The 24,793-nt window shown below is 39.6% G+C and overlaps 1 protein-coding gene across 4 annotated transcripts; it reads right to left on the bottom strand.

Moving 5' to 3' along the window:
• Window positions 1-515: 515 nt before the first annotated feature.
• tie1 (tyrosine kinase with immunoglobulin-like and EGF-like domains 1) lies at window positions 516-23,441 on the bottom strand. Of its 4 annotated transcripts, none has more exons than XM_028587908.1 (24): window positions 23,348-23,441; window positions 21,158-21,451; window positions 20,893-21,003; window positions 20,570-20,725; window positions 19,262-19,393; window positions 18,666-18,806; window positions 18,419-18,547; window positions 17,572-17,717; window positions 15,985-16,129; window positions 15,700-15,858; window positions 15,020-15,160; window positions 13,589-13,891; window positions 12,690-12,980; window positions 11,922-12,115; window positions 11,617-11,763; window positions 11,427-11,490; window positions 11,189-11,299; window positions 6,935-7,125; window positions 6,065-6,178; window positions 4,242-4,312; window positions 2,797-2,837; window positions 2,516-2,612; window positions 2,331-2,430; window positions 516-1,917 (listed from the first exon to the last, which is right to left on the bottom strand). In XM_028587908.1, exons 1-24 carry the CDS (start codon window positions 23,403-23,405, stop codon window positions 1,846-1,848), a joined length of 3,408 nt encoding a protein of 1,135 aa, XP_028443709.1. In that variant the 5' UTR covers window positions 23,406-23,441; the 3' UTR covers window positions 516-1,845. The 4 variants fall into 4 exon arrangements, with proteins under 4 accessions (XP_028443709.1, XP_028443708.1, XP_028443710.1 ...); XM_028587907.1 differs by lacking the exon at window positions 23,348-23,441 and adding an exon at window positions 22,744-23,106; XM_028587909.1 differs by lacking the exons at window positions 13,589-13,891; window positions 23,348-23,441 and adding an exon at window positions 22,744-23,106.
• Between the last annotated feature and the right edge of the window lie 1,352 nt (window positions 23,442-24,793).

The raw sequence follows: 24,793 nt of genomic DNA, 5'->3' as shown, positions 1-24,793 counted from the left end.
CAGCCTCTGCTGATTTACAACATCCTTACCTACTGCTCAACAGCATAGTACACCAGCATGGGCCTATTCTTCAAACAGTGCTAAACTAGTCCAGGTTTTCATGATAGCCAGCTAAATTGGTTCTTTAAACAGTTAGAGAATTGATTTGTGTTTTATTTTAAAAAATAAGGATGCATAAATAGGACTGGAAACTGTGCCTAACACCTTTTTTGGAGCTACACATATTCTATGAAATAAAAGATCTGCCAACATCTTGCATAGACCAGATTAAAGGCTCTAACACCAGATATAAAGTTGTATGACCACGCTAGATCGACTTGATTTGGGAGGTTTATACTGACATTCTGTAGCAAGCAACAAACATCTAAGAGAAGCCTTTCAAGCTAGCACTAGCCCTCACACCACAGTGTTCCCAACCAGAATTTGGGACAAAAAATAGGTTGGGGCAGTAGAAAAATCTAAATACAAATATTGGATTTCAATCAAAATAAATTGACTAAAAATAAATGTCATGGTGTTTTTTGTTTTTTTTGTTCCTTTATTAAACAATTGTGTTGTTGTACAGCTGGTGTATTTTTGTGGGAGTCCTCAGGAAGCTGAGCCACAGATACCATGTTTGACAGACAGTTATGTGCCTGTGGTTGGTTTGTGGAGGAAACCCAGTGACAGATCAGCTCAGTGCAGCAGGGGAGATCAGTGTTCCTGAACTCTCCAAAGACACTTTGGCCCCCCAGCAGCCTGGCCTGTGGTTCCCCACCATGCTCACTATTGAGCAGGCCAGCAGCAGCAACAACAACAAAAACACAATCATCTTTGCAAAAGTCAACATCCTCAGTGTCATACCAACAGGTATGCAAATAGAACAACTACTTTAGGTGATGAGTCCTGTCACCACAAAAAATCTTCATTCAAGGAACCAGTTAATGAAAACATACTGTACATTCTCATATGATGGATATATTACCATACATTGTGTTAGGTTGCATAAAGGTAAACTATAATGTTGATGGCTGGCAGACTATCTGTGCACTTGGACTGTATAGGTAGCATTTTCCAAACAACTACTCTCCGGCTCACTCGCGAAGCTTTGCATGCAACACATGGAGCATCTAGCATGGTTGCATTTATATCAGTCTGTATCCTTGACTACTTTCAAATATGAGGCTTTGATACATCTATGTGACCATTAAAAAGAGACAAAAAATATATACAGTAGTTATACATTCACATGGCAGTGATAGGCAAAAATGTAAAAGACACAGATGACATGAATGAGGCTGCTTTTAAGTGCTACATTGTATGTGTCTTTCATCCTTTTCTAACAGTCTGAGAACATGAATAAGTGTGATCCACACTGTGTCCTTCATCTTCATGAAAAGATTTCCTTCTCCATTTAGAGCAATGGAGGGAAAATAAAGTCCAGCGTCGACACCCCACAGACCCTGTGGTGTTTCAGCATGTCACATAGCTCATTATTTGCCGCTTCCCCTCAACACTCCCAGAAAAGGGTCCAGCATTGTAACTTTCGTAACAGCAAGAGGTACAATGTTGTGTCTTTTTTCTGGGACTGTTTTGTAGTAATAGGGGGTCAGGTTTTCCCAAAAGGTTACTAGCAATGGCATCTCTCCATCCAAGGCCCAGCGATACTCCTCATCTCCTAATGCTTCTGATAACTCCACACAGTGTCCTTTCACAGTCCTCCATCTATAGCTGGGTGGCTTTGGTAGAGCGCCTGGTCTTCCTGTCTCGACGTTGTGCGGCAGGGAGGTGGCAGTAACGTGGCGACCATCCTCTGGACTTCCTCTTGAGGCTACGTGGCATGCTAGGGTCTGAGGGGGCTGGTAGTCAGGCCTCCTCGGCTGTGGCGTCTATCCCAGCGTAGGTGAAGTTCTCAAAAAGAGCCATGTTCACATAAGCCTGGAAGATAGGGGGAAGCTTGTGATTTAAGATTTTAAAACATAACAAAAATATGAAGGATATTTGGGCGCACACTGTAGGTATGATTCTCCATCTGTGTCTTAAAGCTGAAGCCTCGTAATGCATTCATGTCATATCGTACGGACCACACATTGAAAACTACAAAAGTGCCACCAAAATGGTACCAAATGGCTGCAAAACTACAATTTGCAGTGTTTTAGTGTGATAAATTCCCAACAGTAACACCCTGTATGTAACTTGATAACCAACAAAGCGAACTTTAGACTAAATTTTTAAGTATCTGATGTGAATATGGTTTTAGCAATGGGGTAGCCATCTTGGAGTAATGTTTGAACAACAGGACATTTTCCTATTCTTCCCTTTCTGCGGACATTGTGTGAATGCAGCATTACCTTCCTTGCCTCCTGCATCCTGTTGAGCTGGACAGAGATCTGGGAGAAGGGGGGTCTCTCGTAGGGCCGATCCCTCCAGCACTGCTTCATTAGCTCATAGCTGGACAGAGAGAGAGACACTGATGAACAGGGTAGAACAGAGGACAGGAAGACAGGATAAGCTGATTATTATGCTGACTACTTACACTTCATCATCACAGTTTTTGGGCTTTTCCATCCTGAAGCCTTGTGGCAGTTTCTCATAAAGCTCAGCGCACGTCATCCCACAATACGGTGTGCCACCTGACACACACACACACACACACACACACACACACACACACACACACACACACACACACACACACACACACACACACACACACACAAGAAGGAGAGAGATTACGTTTATTATGGTGATTATGGTTCGAGGAATGGCGAGGTTTCTCACCATCATGTTACCACCACAGGTTGTATGTTTACTTACCTAAGCTTACAATTTCCCAGAGGAGAACACCGAAAGACCACCTGGGAGAGAAAATGCAGAAATGGACAGAGATGTTTGTAAAGTAGGAAAGACAGGGTAAGAAAATATATGGGGTTTGTTAGTAACATCTGAAAATAATCATTAACTTAATGTCTTCACCTGGAACTTCCTTTGTTGATCATATTAGGTTAAAACGTTGCAAAATAACCAGCATCATCTCAGACCTGCTAATCTACATATACAGCTAATTATTTAATATTTTGAACAATGCTTGCATTATGAAGGTAGAAATGCTGCTGTTCCATTTGAAATGTCCTGATTTTCAAATTTTTACAATGCACTGCATAGGAAAATTTGAACATTTGAATAATTAAATATACACTCCCGGTCAAAAGTTTGGGGTCACTTAGAAATTTCCATTCCACTCCATTACAGACAGAATATCATCTGAGATCAGTTGCATTGTTTTTTTAACCAGGAAAGCAGTTTTCAGATTACATTATGTGCTTACATAATTGCAAAAGGGTTCTCGACTGTTGTAGAAAGAAGTGGTTGATCTTTAATGCAATATCTACATTGCCCATTATCAGCAACCATTCATCCAATGTTCCAAAGGCACATTCTGTTTGCAATTATGTAAACCCATTAAAATCTGAAAACTGCTGCCCTGGTTAAAAAAACAATGCAACTGATCTCAGCTGGTATTATGGTATATGGTCTATAATGGAGTGGAATGGAAATTTCTAAGTGACTCCAAACCTTTGAAAATGTACAGGGATTCAATGATAATGCAGGTTTTCTTAACATCACGGACAAGAAACCACTCTCTGCACAACAACAAACCACCTTCTTTCCTGCGATCTGATTAGCGACAGAGAAATGCTACTTGTTTCACATTTCACAATGCCATGTGTCATTTGAAAAGACAAGTGTTGTTTGTGCTGTTGGCGTGTCCCTTTTGTCTTTGTTTATCTCTTCTCCCTCTGTCTCATATCTTGTTCTCCACCTCTCTCTCACACTTTGTTTCTCTTACTAATGTTTACAACTCTCTGACCCTACAGGGAGCCTTCACACTTCTTCCGTTAGCTGTCCTACGCTCTTCAAGCTTGTTCTCCGCTGTGTATAAATAGGCTCCAGTTGACAGACCAAGTCTGTCTGCTGAAGTGTACCCCAGGCTTCCTGGTCGCGCTTATCAGTTACACAACACACTGTTACCACGCCACCAGTGACAGAGGGTTGATTTGTTTGCAAGCCTGCCATGCCACTCAATATGTCCTAACAGCTCTCTGAGCAGTTTCAAATACAGATATAATTGAAGCTCTCGCATGACAAACATTGTGAGCTTAGCCTGCCCTAAAAACTCCACCTGTTGCTGTGAGTGCAATAGTTAAAGTCAGGAATTATGTTAGTTGAACAGATGAGTTAACACTGTACTGTACACTCACACATCACTCTTGGTCGTATACACGCTGTAGTTCAGGGACTCAATGGCCATCCAGCGTACAGGCAGCCTCCCCTGAAAGCAAACAGATTCATGTGACACTTTCTTCTATGTTGACATACAGTATAAACTTGCTCACACATGTGAAGACTCTGATTGTGAATATTAAAACATAAAATATATAAAAAGGAATAAATAAAGTAAAATATGCTTCAATCCGTATTATAAAATTATTATCCACACTATGCTGCAGTTGATGGTATTTACACATGACTGCCCTCTACAGGTCATCCCACATATTATCAGAATCTCTCAGTTGCTGTCTTAACCATAGACAGTAAAATTAATGGACACAGCGACACCATAGACTTCGACGGAGACCAGTGAAATTCAATTAGAAGCAGTTTTCCAGTGATGGCTGAGCGTACTGCGCAGCCTAAAACTGAGCTTGGCGACGTAGATGTGATGTGAGAAACCTGTCTGAAAGTTGTAAGTCTTCTGGTAGCTGTGCCAAGAGAAATCTGAATGTTACTTCATATGAATTCACTTGCCACATACCGAAGTATTTCCAATCCATCAAAATGTTGCTGAAATATTTTGTTCCAATGCTTTCATCTACTCTCTATGGGCTTCTACCTTGATTGTATGCCTCCACGTCCTCCGCCTCCCCCCCGATTGCCTGCGAGCTTCTCCTGACAATACGGTAATTTTTCTACTGTGTGACAGAAAGTCGTTGCGGTTATGACACAATCGTTAGCCTATTTTTACAAAAAACGCCTGCTACGGGGCCATAATGTGAGATACAAGGTAATGGAGCCTTTTATACATTGTTGTGTTTCTTTAGAAATAAACAATAGACAAATAGAGTCATTAAACAAAATGAATGGCAGTCAATGGAATGCTAGCGGCATGCTCGCTTACCTCATTGGTCTAAACAAAGCCCTTGTTTAGATTGTTTGATTGCATTTAACTTGACATGAGACCAGTAATTTACTGTCAGCTTGCAATAAATCCTAGTAGTAAGTAGTAGTTATAAGTAATTCATCTTCACAATAAGTTGTTAGTTACAAATAATAAAGTATTTTTTTTAACAATGGTATACTAATTAAGTAATAACCATTGTGTGGCAGGCAACAAATTGACTGACAGGCTAAAGATATTACAATGTCACAAATGTATATAACATGCAGATATTTACTGGTTAATGTCTGTTGAAGTTTGTTTGTGCCTGTGTTGCTTAGAGCTGCAAAGATTAATCGATTAATCCATTAGTTGTCAACTATTATATAATTCTGCAGATATTTTGATAATTGATTAATTGGTTCGAGTCATTTTGGATGAAAAAAAAAGAAGTAAATATTGCTGATTCCAGCTTCTTAAATGTGAATATTTTCTAGTTTCTTCACTCCTCTGTGACAGTAAACTAAATATCTTTGAGTTGTGGACAGAACAAGACATTTGAGGACGTCATCTTGGTCTTTGGGAAACATTAATCAACATTTTTTTTCAATCGACAATGAAAAAAAAGTTAGTTGCAGCCCTAGGTGTTGATTAGTATTTTGCTATTTTACAGAACCTCTAGTTTTTGTCTTCTAAATGTGAGCATGTGTGAGTGTGCATTACAACAACCAATGTGATTGCAGTTGTCATACCCCTCTCTCTCTCCCCCCGTTTCCAGTCTGCCTCTTCTCTGTCAACTATCCAATAAAAGTAAAAATACCCACAGAATTATAAATAAAGTGGAAATACATTGAATACATTGTCTTCAAAACAGCCCTCTGTTGGCTGTTTTCTGAAGAAGAACATGTGTATGACACGACCACTCACCATTGTCTTCTTAACGTACACTTCCTCACCGCGGGACAGGCCGAAGTCTGCTATCTTCGCCACCAGGCTGTCCCCTACAAGAACATTCCTGGCTGCCAAATCCCTGTGGATGAACTAGTACAAAGTGGAAGAGAAGAGAGGCGTTATTACTGGTAATAATACCAGGCCTAGTGCATGAACCCTTTACACAGAAACATCATGATTATATCTGTTTGAACAGAATTTTCTTTTTATCAAAGGTTTTGTTTTATTGAAAGTTGTAAGTTGAAAAGGACACTCTTTTTAACGGCAATTTAGTAACTAAAAATGTCATATCTGGAGCTGAATGATGTAATAGCTCAAGCAAACCTTATAAATGGACCAAAGACATAAACAAACTTCTAATATAATAACATGCTTGGGTAATATAACATAATTACGTCATTAAACATATAAGATATTACTTAAATGGGGTGCAACATATGATGCATCAGTAATAATGGAATAGCTCAATTATTGCAGCTACTTTTGACATGTTTAATGCTGTCAGCTTTATAACATCTACAAAATACTTTAGTAAGCATTATGAGTATGAAGTAGTCAGGACAGTTATAATAATTGAATTATGTTGCAATCAATAAGATATATAACTGATTGCATTACATTGTTACAGCTCTGCCCCATTCGTGTTTTTAATGAAGCCTTTAAAAATTATTTAATCACTTTTGTTTTAATCACTTTTGTTTTAAGTCATTTAATTACTTTTTCAACATCAACTGCCATTTGATGAAAAAGCTTGTTATGAGAACTTTGAATAAAAAAAAAAAAAAAAAAAAAAAAAAACACTTTTCCACACAAATTAATATACAGCCACCCACATACTCGTCCTACCTGTTTGTCACTTAGGTAGTGCATCCCAGTTGCCACGTCTACAGCGAACTGCAGCAGCTGCTGGGAGGTGAGGGTGGAAGCAGTGCCATGCTCCTTGGCAAAGGCAGGATTGGTCTCCAACACTCGACTCTTCCTTAAGAAGTCCAGAAGGTTACCATAGGGAGCGTATTCGATGGCTATGTACAAGTAACCTGAAAAAAACAGAGAGGGAGTAACATTACAAAGAGGAGTTTACCCTGTTACATACCTACAGTACTACAGTATATGGAAGGGATACCTAATAAATGTGCCATACATGTCCCTTTTCCATGATGTTTAATGTGTTAATATGAGATTTAAAATTGCTTTGGGGCAATACATAATGTATTCAACATTACAGAAAATGTCATGGTGATTAATAAAGTTAAGGCTGATGCTAATAAACATTTTACTTTCTATCTGTGTTATTAGCAGCTCAGCTCCCTAAAACCTGTGACAATGAGCATGGCTGGCCGGCATACAATAAGTCGGGAAGAGACCCAGTTACAGTTGGTACGGGGCTTAGCCTTCAACAGTTTTCTCTTGACAAAGAGAGAGATAAACCAGACATTTTTATGAAATCCTCAACCAGATGGTTTGTTAATAGATGGCGCGTTTCTACAGGTCATGAAGTATTTGTGCTTGTTGGAAGGGATTCATGTTGAATTTACCAGGACCAGAGAGTGCCAACACAATTAGTTCATACCATATGTGGAAGGAAAGAATAACAGGGCAATAGACAGACTGACCAAAGAACTGGAACAAAATATAATTATGTTCCTTCTCAGCTACAACAAATTATGTTAATCAGAACATGCTGTGCTTCCTGTGTGTCTTTCCAAACCAATTTTATTTTCTCAAAATGAAACACAAATGTCTTTATGTCAAACCAAGCATATTAGCACAATATATATATATATATATATATATATATATATATATATATATATATATATATATATATATATATATATATATGGGGAAAGATATATGATGTTGTTTCCAGTTATACACTTTCTCATTTTACCAAGATCTGGAACAAATTGACTAACATTAGATATCAACATTGTGAAAGAATTAGGTGCGTGCAGGGGTCATTCAGAATTAAAATGTTGAACTTAGGAGTTATAGATGGTTGATCTCTGCCGAACTACGTTTAGAGTGTACAATTAATCAATGAATTAGTTCTTGTCCTGAGACCAACTTTATTAAAACAACTCTATATGTTTATTTAAGGTAGTATATCAGCATATAGTCTCCACAGAGGTTGGTAAAAATGTTTTGCTATAAAAGCTGATCCAGAGGATGATGACTATTTTGTTTTTCAAACTTTATCTACCCCTTACATTTAAGTATCTATCAAATAACTTCCATGATCATTTCCTGACGTTCAACCATTTGATGCTGAATTACCCCTGCATGCACCTAATTCGTTCACAATGTTGACATATGAAGAATCAATTTGTTCCAGATCTCGGAAAGATGAGAAAGTGTATAACTGAAAACAACACCATATATATTTCCCCTTTAAACTAAATAATGACAGACAGCTGCTGAATGGATCAAATGAATAAAAGCCTGAGACCAGAAGACAGAAGCAGAAAACTCCCAAAATGCCAAAAACAGCTATTGAGTAACAGCTATTGCTACCACTGCAGGCCACTTTCTCTGTTGCAATAAGACATTGTAACAGCTTGGGCAAAGGGAGAGGCAGCACTGGGAAAACAAGTGCAAATTGTATGTCAAAGAAGTATTACTCCCTGGAAGCATGTATTTCTTCTTGATCTCTTTCCTTTTTTATTTTATTAAATAAAATTTATTCTATTTTATTTACCTTCCAGCCTGCTTTCCCCCTCCCCTTTTCCTTACATCATTTATTTCTTCCTTGCTTTCTCACCCTCTACTTCCTTCCTCTTTTCCTCCCATTTTACAATCAGTTTGCAGGTTGAGCACCAGGCCAGTCTTTCCATACTGTAAATAGAATATGCATGTCTTAACTTTTCAAATTGTTTTTGTATAAACGTAATACAATATACTGTTTTGTTATTCATGACTGTTCAAAATTGAGCTATTCATAAGCATGAATACTGTCTTTTTGTACTCCTTTCACTAAATAAAAGAAGTGAACCTGAGTTAAACAACAGATTTAACACATTAGTCAAGTGCTACTTGAAATTGAAACCAGTGGAGACACACTGAATAAGTCAGATGTTTATTTTTCAAGGCTGGTTTTGTAATGTCCTCACTTCCTCTCTCATATGTTATCAATCTTTGATCAAACAAAAGCAATTTAATTATTTAATGCATAAGCCATCAGATGGGGCTGTGAGAAACTGATACTCCATGGTAAGACCTGGGGCCAAGGAAACCTTATACACATACACAAATACATTACACAGCCGTATGCTTGTGATCAAATGGAAAAATCAAACAGAAAGTCATTGTGCAAAATGCTTCTGGCAGGCAAGGATTATTTAGCTTGGACACATACTGCTGCTTTCCAGGTGCAGATGACAGAGGATCAGATGGGAGTGTCTGTTTGGATCTCAAGCAGAAAGAATTTAACCTGTTCCTTTACAGTACTACATATAGGGCTACATTTAGTAAAATCAGGACAGATAGAAGTAGGATTGGGTCAGGATATTTACTGCAGGACACTGACTAGTATGTCCTTCCAAAAGTCAATACTGACACATTATGACACATATTCTGGTATTGGGAAAATATTTTTAGATAATTTGAATATTTGGAAAGTCTCCACAATACATACCAATAAACTATATTGATTAATATTAATGACCATACAACATTCAAGCACAGGAAAGACGTCGCTAAATGTGCTATGGATGAAACCACAACACAGAGCTCACATATCAATCCTAATGGATCATCTACATGACAACTGAACAAACACCCCCCGCTGATAAAGTCTGTGTGATACTGTGTTGAACGCTCCAGAGAAACTAATAGTAAGTGGACCTTAAATTTGGTTTGCTTTGCGTTGTTGTTATTATTTCAGATGTATGATGCATATGATAAATAATAAAGTAATACCACCATTGGTTTATGTTGTAGCATATTACATAAATGACCAATGTCCACCAAATGACAAGTACAATATACAGTATTTCACAAAATTTATTATGGCCTAGGCGCTAAATAAGCAAGGAACGGCAACATACAAACAACCTTCTTAGTTTTGCACCCAACAGCCAATAGATTTGTACGACCAAAAACAGTATTACACATCATAACCATCAATATTTCTTTAAAGTGATGGTTAGGAGTAATTTCACCCTAGGGTCCTTTGCACCATGACCTCGAGCCAAACACCACCCCAGAAGCTTTTTTCACCTGGGTCTAACATTGGGAGAGTTAGCATAGAGTAGCGTTATCAGCTGAATAGCTTATTAGCGCAGGGGCTAATGGACCCACGTTTGTATCTTGTAAATGACCCCACTAATAATGCCCGAAATGATACCAAACTTCTACACTAGTACAAATAGGTGGATTGGAAAGTTTGTAAGTACACCAGAAGTTTATAAACACTTGCCTGCTCTCTTCTGCTCTCTGTTGCTTCTGCTGCTGCTGCTACCTGCAGTTAGACAGTGCTTAGGGCCGTCTACAAATTACTATACCGAAAAGAAATACAACAAAAATATGTATTAATTTAATGATTAAATAAGGTAATGTCTCCAAACATATCTCAGTTATTACTTGTCTCATGCTAGTTATACTACAGCACTTACTTTAAAAAAAAAGTTAAATTAAAAAATATTTTTGTTGCACTTCTTTTCGGTGTTGTAATTTGTAGACGTCCCTAAGCACTCGTCTTACTGCCGGCAGCAGCAACAACAGCAGAGAGCAGAAGCCAGCAGGCAAGTGTTCATAAACTTCTGGTGTACTTACAAACTTTACAATCCATCATTTTATGAGTACATAACCTATATGTACTACTGTAGACGTTTGGTATCATTTCGGGCATTATTAGTGGGGTCATTTACCAGATACAAACGTGGGTCCATTAGCCCCTCCGCTAAGCTATTCAGCTGATAACGCTACTACGCTAACTCTCCCAATGTTAGAACCAGGTGAAAAAAGCTTCTGTGGGGGTGTTTGGCTTGAGGTCATGGTGCAACGGACCCTAGGGTGAAATTACTCCGAACCATCACATTAAAAGCCATAACTCGAAAGCTCATCAATATCCATAAAAGCCACTAGGTGTCACTCACTCACCTCTATTCTCACAGGCCCCTATCAGGTTGATGATGTTGGGATGCTGGCCTAGTTTACAGAGCACCTCCAGCTCCCCTGCAAAGTCTCTGTGGTCATTCTCTGAGGCAAACTCTGCAGGAAGATCAGCATGCACGGCATCATTAGACTAAGTGCAAGCAAAGCAGCTTCAGTGTGTTTGTATGTGATGCATGTACAGTATTTCTAGGGTATCTCTTGAGTGCATACATGAATGCCTTACCTTTCAGCATCTTGATGGCTGCACTCATTTTGCTGCCATCCTTCTTGATCATTGCTTTGATGACCTGGTTTTGAAACAGTTGTTAACTTAAATGTTTAATGCAGTGAATAAAGTACACCAACTAAAAGAGAAAATATAAAAATAAATGATATATTAAAATATTCCGAAAGCACATTAAGAGCCCAAACACCTGGCCAAAGTTGCCCTCTCCAATGACATCTTCAAACTTTATGTCCTCCCACTCCAGGATTGGATATGTGAGCGGCTCTGGCGTTGGTTTGGGCCTCCGTGTCAGGGTCAAAGTTCCTGAGTTAAACTGCAGAATAGTCTCCTCACCCTGGAGGTATAAACAAACACTTGAGCTTGGCAATACAAACAAATATATTTAAATTCTTGGCAGTAAGATTTTCTAAAAAATATGAGATCTATCAGATCTGATATTATGTCAATTAAGAATGAGTGAACCCCTCAGCTTTCTAAAATTCGGATCCTTACCGATCCAGACTGATAGGTGAACGTGCGCCGACGGTTGAGCAGCGTCTTGCGGATGAAGAAAAGAGCCAACAGTGCCAGCAGGATAGTCACACATGTGACAGTTACCGAGCCCACCACTGCCACCAACAGCTGGTAGCTGTCCCCAGCAGGCCTCCCAGCCACACCCTGGGTGGTCGGGGTTAAACTCTGAAGGCCTTTTTTTGGCAGCGGGGAAGAGATGGAAAGAGAGGACAGAGGGGCAGGATGGAAGATGGAGAGGAAAAACCAAGTAGGGAGATGGAGATGATTTTCAGACAGTGGAGATAAATAGGCTGTCTATGTATTACAATCCTGAATAAATCGCTGTCCCAGGGTGGGTGGTCTTGTTCTACGCCACCTGGGAAAAGCCCAATTTTGGCCACGACAACAGTAGTGTAGAAATTTTCCACTGGGAGCTATTTTTAGCGTGAAGGGAAAATAGACGTGTGCCCCATAAACTATACAAGTCCTTTATTATATCAGTACACTGGTTTATTCATTCATTTTGAAAAGATGAATAATTCTAGTAATCCAGGAATTGTACATTTTTGCTGTAATATTGCTGCCCTGGTGTGCCAACCCAGAGAGGAAAGGCTTACAACAAGATTTTCTCAAACCTTTCTGGTCTGACATCCCATAGTATAGCTCCCAAATATTCGTCGTCAGTATGAAATAATCAAACAATTTCAAAATGTGAGTCTTCGAAATGCTGGATAAAGGTGGGTGAGCAGACAGTAACTTCCTACTCACCATCCCCTTGTGTCATCGCCTGAACAAACTTGCTCCACTCTCCTGGCACTTTGGAGAAAGCCCTCACTCTGAACTGGTAGAGTGTGCTGCCGTTGAGTGCTGTCACATCTTTTGTGGTCTTGTTTCCATCATCTGTGTCCACCCAAGGGTGAGGCGTCCCTTGGCCAACTGGTTGGTACTCTATGACGTATTTAATGATGCCTCCATTGGGATCTTCAGGGGGCTGCCACTTCACTTGAATGGCTGACATAGACAGAGGCAGGGCCTGGATGTTGCGTGGGGATGATGGACCTGAGACACAGAGACATTATCACAGTTAGGGCAATCAACAGTAATTCTGTAAAACTATATTTTACAATGAAATTACAGTTCCTGTGACAGGCTTTAATGATTTGGTGCTCTGGGAAAGCTTTAACACCAAAGACAAGGGTTTAACAGCATCCATTGCCTTTCTGACTGACATTGTTCTAACTGTTTTTTTAAATTGGATTATGCATTTTATTCCATACCTTTTTCTTTTTAGCTGCTAATCGTATCCTCAACTGAATTAAAGTTTGTGGGCAGAGAGAGAGAGTCACCAAGCAATGAGCAAGCACCAATTCCATTTTTCTTTTAAAAACAAGTGAGTGTTTAAAACAAATGTAAAAAGCTTTAATCATCCCACTTTTTTATTGTTTATTTACCACTAAAACAATACTGTGAGCCTTTACATTCAACATACTCTATATTACTATATACTATATATATATATATATATATATATATATATATACTATATAAACTATATTGTGTTAGGCCTCTTGTTTTGCCACAAACCACTGTAAATGCATTATAAACTGCATTGGAACATTTAGAAGGAGCCTTCCTTGCAGCTTATTAACAGCAGAGTTTCTAGTTACCCTGGCTGTTGATGCGGAAGTGGTAGAGTTTGGAGGACGGCCCCTGGCTGCCACAGTTGATGAGGCGCACCACCACGGTGTAGTCTTTCTGGTACTCCAGGTTGTGGAACTTTGTGGAGAGCACAGTGAGCAGGGTGGTCTCCTCCAGTAGTTTCTCACTGTAGGGCGGCGGCCCGAATAGCTGCACTAAAAAGCCACTGGCTGTGTCGGCATTAATGCCATTGTTGGCGGGCAGTCGCCAGCGTACAGTGGCATTGCGGCCTTCCACCGAGCTGATGTCAATCTCAGGTTGAACTGTGGGCTCTGCAGCGACAGAGAACACAGGATGAGCTGAGTGGACTAACAGCTCCTTGGGAATTTCTTGAAGTGAATTGGACGGTTACCTCAATTTATATTTCAATTGGCTGCCGTACAGTTGTTAGGACTGTAAGCTCACAAGCAAGAAAGTACTAGCTTTAAATATTGGTCTTGGTCCTTTCTGAATTTACCCCCATGGTTCATGTGGGTTTCGTAACGGTGCTCTTGTTTCCCCCCACAGTCCAAGACATGCAGTTTGATAGGAGATCTGAATGTGTTTGTCTGTGCCCCAAATCCAAACTGCATACTAATTCTAAGCAGGCTTTATGTAAGTAGTCTGTTCACATGGGGAAAGTTGCCTTTTGGCCAAGTGTACAGTATAGGCCACAGCAACCAATAGATGCATGGCTACCATAAATACAGTATTTGTAAATGCAAATTTCATTTTTGTGATAGGCATTTTTAAATACAACATCTCACTCCATAGTCTTAAACGGTTGCGTGGTCCTTCTCAAAGGCATACAAGTCACTATTACAAATAGTTTGTGCTTGTGCAAGAGACCAACGTTCCCTTGTAACAGATACAATTTGTTCCATTTCACACATTGACCACATATTGTCAAAGAGTCAAACTCAATATAACCATAAAACTATGACAACCCAAAACAACAATTTTTCCATTTTAGTTTTTTTTTTTTAACTTGATCTTTTCTCACACACTCAGATATGCTCTCTCCCTCTACACCACAATCAGTGAGGAATTAAATCCCTGACTGCCTTGTGACTCCTAGCTGACTGATGACAAAGGTTTGTTTTTTGTTATTGTAGTTTTGATCCCATAGGGTCTTCATTTTATTTTTAGCAAAGAAGTGCCCACGGATCATTTCAAGCCACTGGTATCTTTTTATATTTGTCCCATACTCGAGTCATCAGGACAGATATGATCACTGGGGAAAAGACAACTGGCTCCTTCGTGCCTGGGAAAAGCACTGTTCAGCAAACTATTAGTCTAACCAGACACAAGATAATTGTGCTTGCTAGTTCTGTGGTCCAGCGATTTGTTCCCAGGCAAGATTTCCTGAAAAATATACTCATGTTCAGATGTGTGTGATCCCAGTTATCTGTGAGTCTTACCCGGACAATCAGTCTCCATGATGGCCTCTGGCCCCGGGGGCCCCTCTCCGCCTTCCCCAGGACGACTGAGCTGGACCCGGACACGGTAACGGGTTGAAGGCTCCAGGTTCATCAGCGTGATGGACTCTTTGTCACTATAAACTGAATGAAAGTGGATGTAGGAAATGCTGATTAAATTTTATTGATAGTTTTACAGCAGGAGGTTTTGATAACATTTTGCTTAACACATACATCTATAGAAGTATTATAGACACACAGAATATAAAAAAAATTATTTAAAACAATCTGAGGTTACACTTTTTCCTTGTTAGTTATATGATGAGTTGCTTTAGGGTGAAAACAGCTGGACACTTGACCTCAGGACAAGATGCACACTCTATAAGCAGCTTTATTTCTTCACATAACCTGCAGTATGTTGGTTGTTTTGCATCAGCATTTCCATTAAGTATTAGTTTTATTATGAATTGGAGCAAAAAGCAATGATTTGCTTCCTTCTGTAATTGTAGATTACATATTCTAACCTAATCTTATAAAGTGCTGAAATAATAGTTATTACCGATTACTACAATATTTACTTTTTTTGCTACTATGGAATGAAGTACAAGTCAAAAATAACCTTCTGATAATGTTGCTTCCTCTGATAAAGGCTGACTACATGACATCTTTGAATGATATCTTACCTATGATGGAGGACCAAGAGTCTCCGTTCTCCACAGGCTTGTAGAGAAGCCTGGTAGAGACAATAGGGCCGTCTCCTCTGTGGGAGTCCACCGGCATCACCAGCAGCTGCTTACTCCTTTTTTCCAGCAGTTTGGGAGCAGTAGTGGGCACAGGGGGCTCTGAGTAGACACAGCAAAACATGTGTTGCTGTTGTGCAATGTGCCTGCATACTGGAAATGGTCACAAAATAATATATATTTCCTCTCTGTTTATAACTTTACTCAAAAGGAACCGGATACACAGACCTTTAATGGTGAGGTTGAACTTGAGGGAGTCCTGGCCTCCATTGGTGGACACCCTGCACTCCCACAACCCTCCTTGTTGAGCGCTCAGACGAGGGATCTCAAACAAGGCTGTACTTTTATTCGAGTCCATGACAGTGCGAGAAGCCTGAGAGTAGAACACAACACACAATAGAATGCGATGCAAGATGAAAAGAAATAAACATTGACTGGACCTATTCTTGCTGCTGCTTGGATTTGCGCTAAGAACAGCCTCAAACTAAGAGATTTCGTTTTATCCTGTGTGAAGTGCTGGTATCAGATTGCTTTTATTATCTGTGTGCATCCATATCCCAGAAATGCTTGTCACTAATTTAGCTCTGGTGAGCTTATTTTTTTCGCCCAGCAGTTATCCTTGGATTAGGGTGGCACCTAAATCATGGTTGCAGCTGTCGCCATGGTCCTGCTCCGCGCCCTGCTATACCCTGCTACAACCTGCTACGCTCTGCAGTGCCCTGCTAGTCCCTGCTACGTCCTGCTATGCCCAGTAGTGCCATAAACTACTACAACTACTATTTCTAGTTCAATTATCTTTATTGTGACTATTATTGCCACTGTTTATCACACCCCCAACCGGCACTGTCAGACACCGCCTACCAAGAGCCTTGGTCTGTCCGAGGTTTCTCTCTAAAAGGAAGTTTTCCTCACCACCCTTGGTTTCTCCCTAAAAGGAAGTTTTTCCTTGCCACTGTCGCACTAAATGCTTGCTCTTGAGGGAATTACTGGAATTATTGTAAATTATAGAGTGTGGTCCAGACCTACTCTATCTGTAAAGTGCCTTGAGGTAACTCTTGTTATGATTTGATACTATAAATAAAATTGAATTGAATTGAAACAGCACAGAAAGAATAACATGAGCATGTCTCTTGAGCATGTCTCTTATAGGCAACACGTGGTGACTGCTGCACTGTAGAGTGATACAGCCTTATCTGGTCAGGCCATTGTGTTGTCGACTTCCTCTGAGCTTGATCTAACCTTGTAATCATCAGCCCAATCTTAAAGGCGTAGTACAATTAAAATGTATTCTTTAGCTGATGGCACTGCACCCGACAATGTTCACGGAGGTTTTACAAACTGGTTTATTTATTTTATTTAACATTGTTTAGAGTGATTCACTACCTTTTACACATTTAAAGGTGTAACCAACATTTTGGGAAGTGTTGGTTACTGGCTTTCTAGCTGAGAGTTAGATGAGAAGAGCAATACTGCGCTCATGTCTGTGCGTTAAGAACCAAGAGGTGACCTTAGCTTAGCATAAAGACAGAAAAACAGCTAACCTGGCTCTCTCCGATGTGGTGAAGCATTATAAAAAATGTACAATTATATAACAATAACCATGATATGATGACGACACCCTTGGCCAACCGTCGAGGCACCAACGTTGTAAACAACTGTACTAGATCACCCTCTTCCTGTGTGGCCTTGTATTTAATCTCTGCCTGACTACCTTGTCTTAAGTTTTATCCAACCTGCGTGTTTTGTTTATTTTCATTCAGGCTTACTATAAGCTATCTTGGCAGGAGTGTTGCAAGCAATTGCCGGCCTTTCTACCTTGATCACAGTGCTGTCCAGCTTTCGCAGCTCAATGCTGTTGTGGCTGGGCAGGGGGTTGCCTGTAGCTGCACAATAGATCTTGGGGCTGGAGTTTAGATTCCACTCCAAATTACCATCCAAATTCAAGATCTGGGGAGCCTTGTCTGAAAATGGAGAGAGGCATGGAACAGAGATTGAGAAAAGGCAATGTGGATAGTGACAGAGGAAAATTATGTGAATCACTGGATAGGAATCAGCATATTTCAAAACCGTTATTACCCCGAAAATAAAGCCATAGCTGTCCATAGCTAATGCTATTTTCAAAATTCCCAACCTAAATATGTTTTGTTAGTAATTCAAAATATCTCCAAAGATTATGTTTTATGTTTAGCTTGTGCACGAAGATTAACTGAAGAAGTGCAATATTGACAGTTTCAGGTGCAGACACATCGGCCATTAAAGCTTGAAAACTTAAAAGAGAAGAAACAAAATGGTTGCAGACTCAAGGATTTACATGCAAATAAATTGGCATCAGGGTTTCACTGGGTTTCTGTCATAAACCCTGATGAAGATGGCTTGTCTGGTGAATGTTTAATTAAACTGCGTGTAATCCTGGTATGTGTGACTGTGTTTTGTGAGTTTTGTAACTTGGGCATGCTACTAAATGTTTGCTGTCATGATGAAGAAGAAGGTGGTGGTATTTGGTGAGCAGGATGATGAAAAGTGAAATGGGCTGTGCAGTGATGAGGAGAAAGAATATATTTAGAATACAGTATTAATGCAGTCAATTCCATTCCGCAGAGGAGGCGGGGTAAATGAAAGAAATGGAGCAAAAGAAGAATTAATAAGATGGGGCGATACTTACCAGACTTCTCACAGTTCTGTCCTCTCCATCCTGTCGGACACTGGCATCCACTGAAACGCTTGCATACTCCTCCATTCTGGCATTGACAGCTCAGGCTGCAGTCTGGTCCATACATGTCACTATAGCAGGCTGACAACAGTAAACAGAAAACTATATTGCATTGTGTGACACACACAAGAGTAAAAACACATTATTAAACCTATAGGCATATTACTTTAATTAAAAATTCAAATGATGCAGTGCTCACCCTGCTCACAGCGGCTCCCGAACCAGCCGCTGGCGCAGGAGCAGCCGTAAGGGTCTGGTAGGCAGAAGCGAATCCCCTTGCAGTTCAGCTCGGGGCCACATGACTCCTGGCAATTTCGACCAAACATTCCTTCTCTGCAGGCTGCAAACCATCAGAGAAAGACAAATTCACAAATGTGTTTATTTAAATTCCTTGAGTATTGCTGTATCATGCCTCAACCTGCCTTACAAAACACCACAGAGGACAGAGTAGCTAGTCTGCCAGTGTACTCATCTGACTGTAACCCATAGATTTTTAATGTACAGTTATATTTGATTGCTTTATTAAAAGACAAACTGCTTAGACACGGTTATTACCCAAAGGCTGTGAAGATGTAATGCTTATCTAATGTCTGTAATTTAAATGAAGTGGACCTCACATGGAGTCTCCTGACTTTAAGTAGTAACAGCTCAACACATGCACACTAAATAACAATTGCAGTGTCAAAATGTACCCAATTTGGATCGATATAGCACAGATGCAACAGTGGATTGACTTTGATTTGAATTCCTACTACTATTGTGTGAGCACGTTGTATTGAGTAGTACAGTACAAACCTGTCTCACATCGCGTCCCCATGAATCCCGGAGGGCAGATACAGTCTCCGTCGACATCGTGACACCATCCGCCGTTAAGACACTCCGGACAGTCCTTGTCGCAGTAAGGACCCCACTTCTTACTGGGACAGTCTACAGAGAAAAAGAGTTTTCTTTCCTTAGAAAAGTACACAAAATGTATAAAGTGTGAGGTGTAAAATCCATACATGTTATGTGTACAGTTTGTTTGAACCTGCCTGTAAAATAAGTTTCCGCTTTCAGGCGATTGAGCCCGAAATCATTTTCAGAGTGCACAGAAAAAGAAAGACAAAAACGCTACTGCATCTTGCGGGGAGAGAGAGAGAGAGAGAGAGAGAGAGAGAGAGAGAGAGAGAGAGAGAGAGAGAGAGAGAGAGAGAGAGAGAGAGAGAGGGAATAGGAGAATCTCAAAGCAGAGCAGGTGGAGGGTGGAGATGGTGTTAATATTGTTGATCTCTCTTTACAATACTGAGTTTCAGGAAATGAAACACGTGCTGTCTCACTGAAGGACATGTCATGTTCCAGCTTGAATATAATAAGCTCAAAACTAACTCTGATATTTTTTTTGCTGTTATTAAAAGTAGTAGTTAGTAGTTAATTTACATTCCCACATTGTACATTGACATTTGGTAAAATGTTCTTATTTGCTTTTGAGTTAGATAAGAAGATTAATACCACTCTCATGTTTGTTCAGGTTAGCTTAGCTTAGCTTAGCATAAAGACTGGAAACAGCGGGAAACAGCTAGCATGGCTCTGTCCAAAGGTGAAATTGTTTTGCCTACCAGCACTTCTAAAGCTCACTAAATCACACATGTATCTCTTTTTTTAATCTTTACAGAATAACAAACATTTGTGGCTTATATGTGAATATGACTATTGACTATTTCTTGGCCAGGGGCAGGGACTTTTTACTTATCAGTTTTTTTATTCATTTTTTTATTATGAGATATAAACCAAATATTCTGTAGTGTCTTCACTCTTGTGTGCTGTCACTGAAATTTCTGTAGAATATAAAGGCAATTTTAGGCTTATTTTTCCCACCACAACCTTTTTAATAGACCTCCTCTATTTATGAGGTGAATAATTGCATGAATGTGAGTAAATATAGTAGAATTTGCAATGAGTCACCTTTTTTCATATCCTCTCCTAGTATACTAGTATATTCCTGGGGCAGAATGTCACATCTGCACCTGAAAAACTTGAGACAATCTGATCCTGAGTGTGTATAAATGGCTGTGTGTTTGTGTGTGTTTCTGTTTGTAAGTGTGTGAATGTCAGGGTCCAACAAACCTCTGACAATGAGCCTCATCCAGGCACCCTGAAGGGGGCTGTCCCCAACGTAGCTGGCACTGTAGATGCCTTGATTGGCAAAAGCTGCGTTCTCCACAGTGAGTACAGCTGTGCGATTGATCACATCGTTCCAGTGAGTCATATAATAGTAGTTTCCTATATGAAACGCAAAAAAAAACATTATTGGCATAGTGTATGTGTCACAAAATAATCTTTTTTCCTTATTTGCACAAGATCCTTGATCATAAACCTGTTAGTGCATGTTTTGTATTAGTGGACAGTCTCTTACTTGCGTCCATCTTGAGTTGTGTGTGATGGCTTACCGTTGTACTTCCAGGTTACATCTCTCTTTTGGGAGCTGAGTAGCTGCATGTTGAGGTGAACTGTCTCTCCTTTGTTAGCAGTCAGTGTGAGGTGAGTTGGGACAAAATTTGCTATAAAGGAACACAGATACATATCGTTTCCAAGCATAACACACCATCCAATCTGGACATATAAGAAAACTGTAGCCCATAAATAATCTGGTCATAGTTTAGGCTTGGTGAGTAAAAACCTTTTTTGTATAGATTGTATAAAGTCTCAACCCACCTCTACCAACGTTATTGATCATTGTCACTGTCTCAGGTGGGGTAACTTCCTTAGTGGATTCACAGTAGAAGATACCGATGTTTTCCAGGTCACGGAAGTCTCTGGCCACTGCATTCTTGTTCCTGACATGTACTTTAAAATTTGGCTTCTTGGGGTGTATGAGGATTTTGTTGTCTCTCTTGATATTCAGCTCAACCTGGTCAAGGCTGCGCTCTCCATTGATACAAGAGATGGAGAAGTGATTAATGTTGGTGACCTCCGCTGTGGAGAACATGGTCAAGTCGATCACAGCATCTGCAGGACAGATCATAGTGTTTGTAATATACAGTACAGGTAAGTTATTCAAGTCATACGGAGCTTGGCTTGATTATCAGACTAATATGATCCACCAAACCTTTTGAGTCAGGAGATTTAGCATCAAGCATTTTCTCTTGTTTAGGTAAGTAAATGAAAAATTCTACCATTTCAGGACAATACCCATAACTGCATAGCCTCACATTTTCAGCAAGAAAATAGGCTGTTGTTGTAAATAGGGTGTTAAAATCGGCTGCAAGTTATCTGATTCACACAAGAACAGAAAAAAAACATATGTAAATCATGGTCACATCTGTCTCAGCATATCTACGATGTGATATTGTACTGCTCACTCTTCATACAGCACTGTTCAACTCCATTGCTTTTTAAATATCTGAGGTGTTTGGTGTTTTTAGCCCCCAACGTCGCCTTCCAGGCAGGGCGGCAATGGTTATAGTTAGGGTTAAGGTGAGGGTTAGCTGCCTGGAAGGTGATGTTGGAGGCTTAAAACCCCATCGAGCAATATCTGATACAAGTTTCAATAGAAATGTTCATTTTCTGATCCATGCTGTAATCCAGTTTCTAACAATGCCATTAGCTCACAAAGGACAACATCAGTCTGACACGTGATAGATTAAATATGTCAAAAGTTTCACTTCTAGATTAAAGGATGCAGCATGTGTCAGTTCCTCTGCATTCACCTGACACAGTTGATATAAAATTGTGCAGTAGAAACGTGAAGTACAGGAGAAAACCTTAGCAGATAGTCTGTAGCCCAGAAGTATCTTTTTCTGCCACAGAATGTCTTGAATCTGTATTTTGTATTAAAATGACTTTTTAAATTACAACACTTTGAAACCTGAGATGAGGATTGAGAAACTGGCAATATTTGCCCAGCTTTGTACAAAATCCTGGTTCAAAAACAAAAAAGCCTCTAGGAATGTGATTATTTTAATAAAAGTGCCAAACCCAATACTGTCAGTTTGTTCGGCATTCCTTCTCACTGGTATTTAAGCCCCAGATCCGCGGAACAATGGCAGGAAACATGGATGAGCTCCTGTTTTCCCCAAAGGGTTCCCACATCCACACTCTACACTCCTAGGATATTTATGACTTTAACTAAATATATATAATTAAATAGGGTATTTTAATAAAATAGTGTATATTTAGGTGGGAAATTGGTCTTTCTTGATATATAACATTTCTCAAAAAACAATACCGTGGGGCGACCTCAATATGTTTGCTCTGTTTAAGAGCTAACCCAAACAGCCTTAAAATAAGTTCCCCCTTACCTGATAAATGAAGGAAGCACAATACAAACATCCACAAAATCCTCATGGTATTTATAATCCTCATTGGAGAAAAAAAGACGTTGTTAATAAATCAGGTTTACAGGGAGAGCTGTACATCCAAAACGGTGACGCTGCGTCACGACGAGTGGTGCGCTTTTTTACGCATAATTTGGCGAATTACCCAGAGCTACGGTTTAGGTGTAAAATATGTTCGGTAACGACTACGGCGGTCCTGTATAGCTTGCAGAGATGGTATCACGGTCTGTCACACTAAGCACAAGTTGGACCTTCGGTAAAGCTCAGCTTTCTCTGGGTGGGAAAGGAAGGAAGAGCGTCACCAGACAGCGGAGGACTGCTGGCGCTCCAGACCTCCCCGATCCGATTAATGTATTTATGACTTAGTTTTTGTTCCAATACAATTAGCTAACCACTCTGCTTGTCTTTGCATACTATTAATGATTGAAATACACTACGAATGTATATTGTTTAGCAGTGAACTGACAGTGTGGTTATCACTTTTAATCTGTGGCACTATCCGTGACGGGGATCAAAAAACTGCCCTGGCATTTGCAACACACCGGCCCTATTTTTGTCAACAACCTACCTTGGAAATTAGTAACTCTGCCTTCCAAGTTAATCGTTCCACGCCCTTGCGGCTGCATGCATAAAATAACTTTATCAGTAGTGGCCCATAGAGGCGCGGCCCTTTGGTTCTGTGTTGTAAGAAACATGTAAAACATGTAAAATGTGAAGCACCAGGACTTTTGCGCATGTCAGACATTTCAAATATAACGTTTTTAGAGAATTGAAATCCAAATACATCGTCTACATGCTGATTATTGTATACAGGAGCACAATACATAATATCTACCTATAATTACAGTTTTTTCCAAATGCTAACACACTAAAATGACATGCATAGCACAATTATTTAAACTGACACACAAGTCTCCAAAAGTCTAAACACATTTTCTGCTTTACACACATTTTGCAATTCAAAGTGGCACTTTTTAAACGCACTGAACACAGTTCTTTGCATAAGACACAACAATCTGACATAAAGTCACATATTTGCCATTTCAAAACACTGCCATTCAAAATGGCACTACATGAGCTACTTGGCCGATATATGTGCCACCTGGCTAAACACCTCAATGGTTAATTGTTACCACTTTAATCAGGAAGTAAGCACTATGATGCCTCTTTTTTTCTATATATTTTTTCTGCACATTTTTTTCTGCAATTTTTTTTTTTAGTTCTGTTTTTTGTGAGCATATTTTTGTTCAGTCCAATGTAAATATATCTGCTGTGCATATGTTGCACTGACTTGTTTGGTGAAAAATCTAAATGTTTCAACAGCATGTGTGTGTGTATCAGTAAATATTTCTGTGCATGTGAACAATCTGAAGAATTTTCTACAATTTGAACTATTTTAGTATTATGACAACGCACACTAAAGATGAGAGTGCTTTTCATTATGCCCAACAGTGTGTAATTGGTTAGACAAAAATCTGGTAACATGAATAAAGTGGAGTTTGATTTTGATAATGCTATATGTAGTTTTGGTTGCAGTGTTTCATTTTGCAGGATATATGAGGTATTTTGCAGTTTGGGTGTGTGGTTTTGTGAATTGTGTTAAGTATTTTGATAAAACCAGCCTAGTTTGCAAAATTGTGTTTTAGCAAATGGAAAAAACTGTAACATGCATGTGTGTGGCCAGGACCTGCACTTTGCATGCCCCATGTGTCCTCTGTGGCTGACATTGCATTTTATTGCTGCCCTGATTTTCTTTGTAAAGATACTATAGCATACCAAATGTAGCAGCAGCTGGTATCATGTTTTGCCAAATTCAACAGCTTTGTTCTTTCACTTCAATAAGTTGGTTACAGTCCTTGCAGCTTTTATGGTCAACCTCCCCCTTCCCTCACTGTTATAATCAGTCAGCCTCAGGAAATGAAGAACAATATGCTTGTTGTGTCTATTCTGCCATTTCTGCCCCAATCATTATAAGTGCTACACTGTCTCACTTTGAAATATCCAGTTGGAAAAA

Source organism: Perca flavescens, chromosome 9, assembly GCF_004354835.1.
Source record: "Perca flavescens isolate YP-PL-M2 chromosome 9, PFLA_1.0, whole genome shotgun sequence".
In the NCBI taxonomy this organism is placed as follows: domain Eukaryota; kingdom Metazoa; phylum Chordata; class Actinopteri; order Perciformes; family Percidae; genus Perca; species Perca flavescens.
This window is presented reverse-complemented; position numbering and strand designations above follow the sequence as displayed.

What these genes read in the sequence shown, in the direction of transcription:
- tie1 (XM_028587907.1), bottom strand. Translation starts at nt 22,807, where the DNA reads ATGAGGATTATAAATACCATGAGGATTTTGTGGATGTTTGTATTGTGC. An exon ending in ACTACCTAAGTGACAAACAG is followed by an intron (nt 6,179 to 6,934) that starts GTAGGACGAGTA and finishes ACTTTGTACTAG; the next exon opens with TTCATCCACAGGGATTTGGC. An exon ending in TATACGACCAAGAGTGATGT is followed by an intron (nt 2,838 to 4,241) that starts GTGAGTGTACAG and finishes TTTCTCTCCCAG; the next exon opens with GTGGTCTTTCGGTGTTCTCC.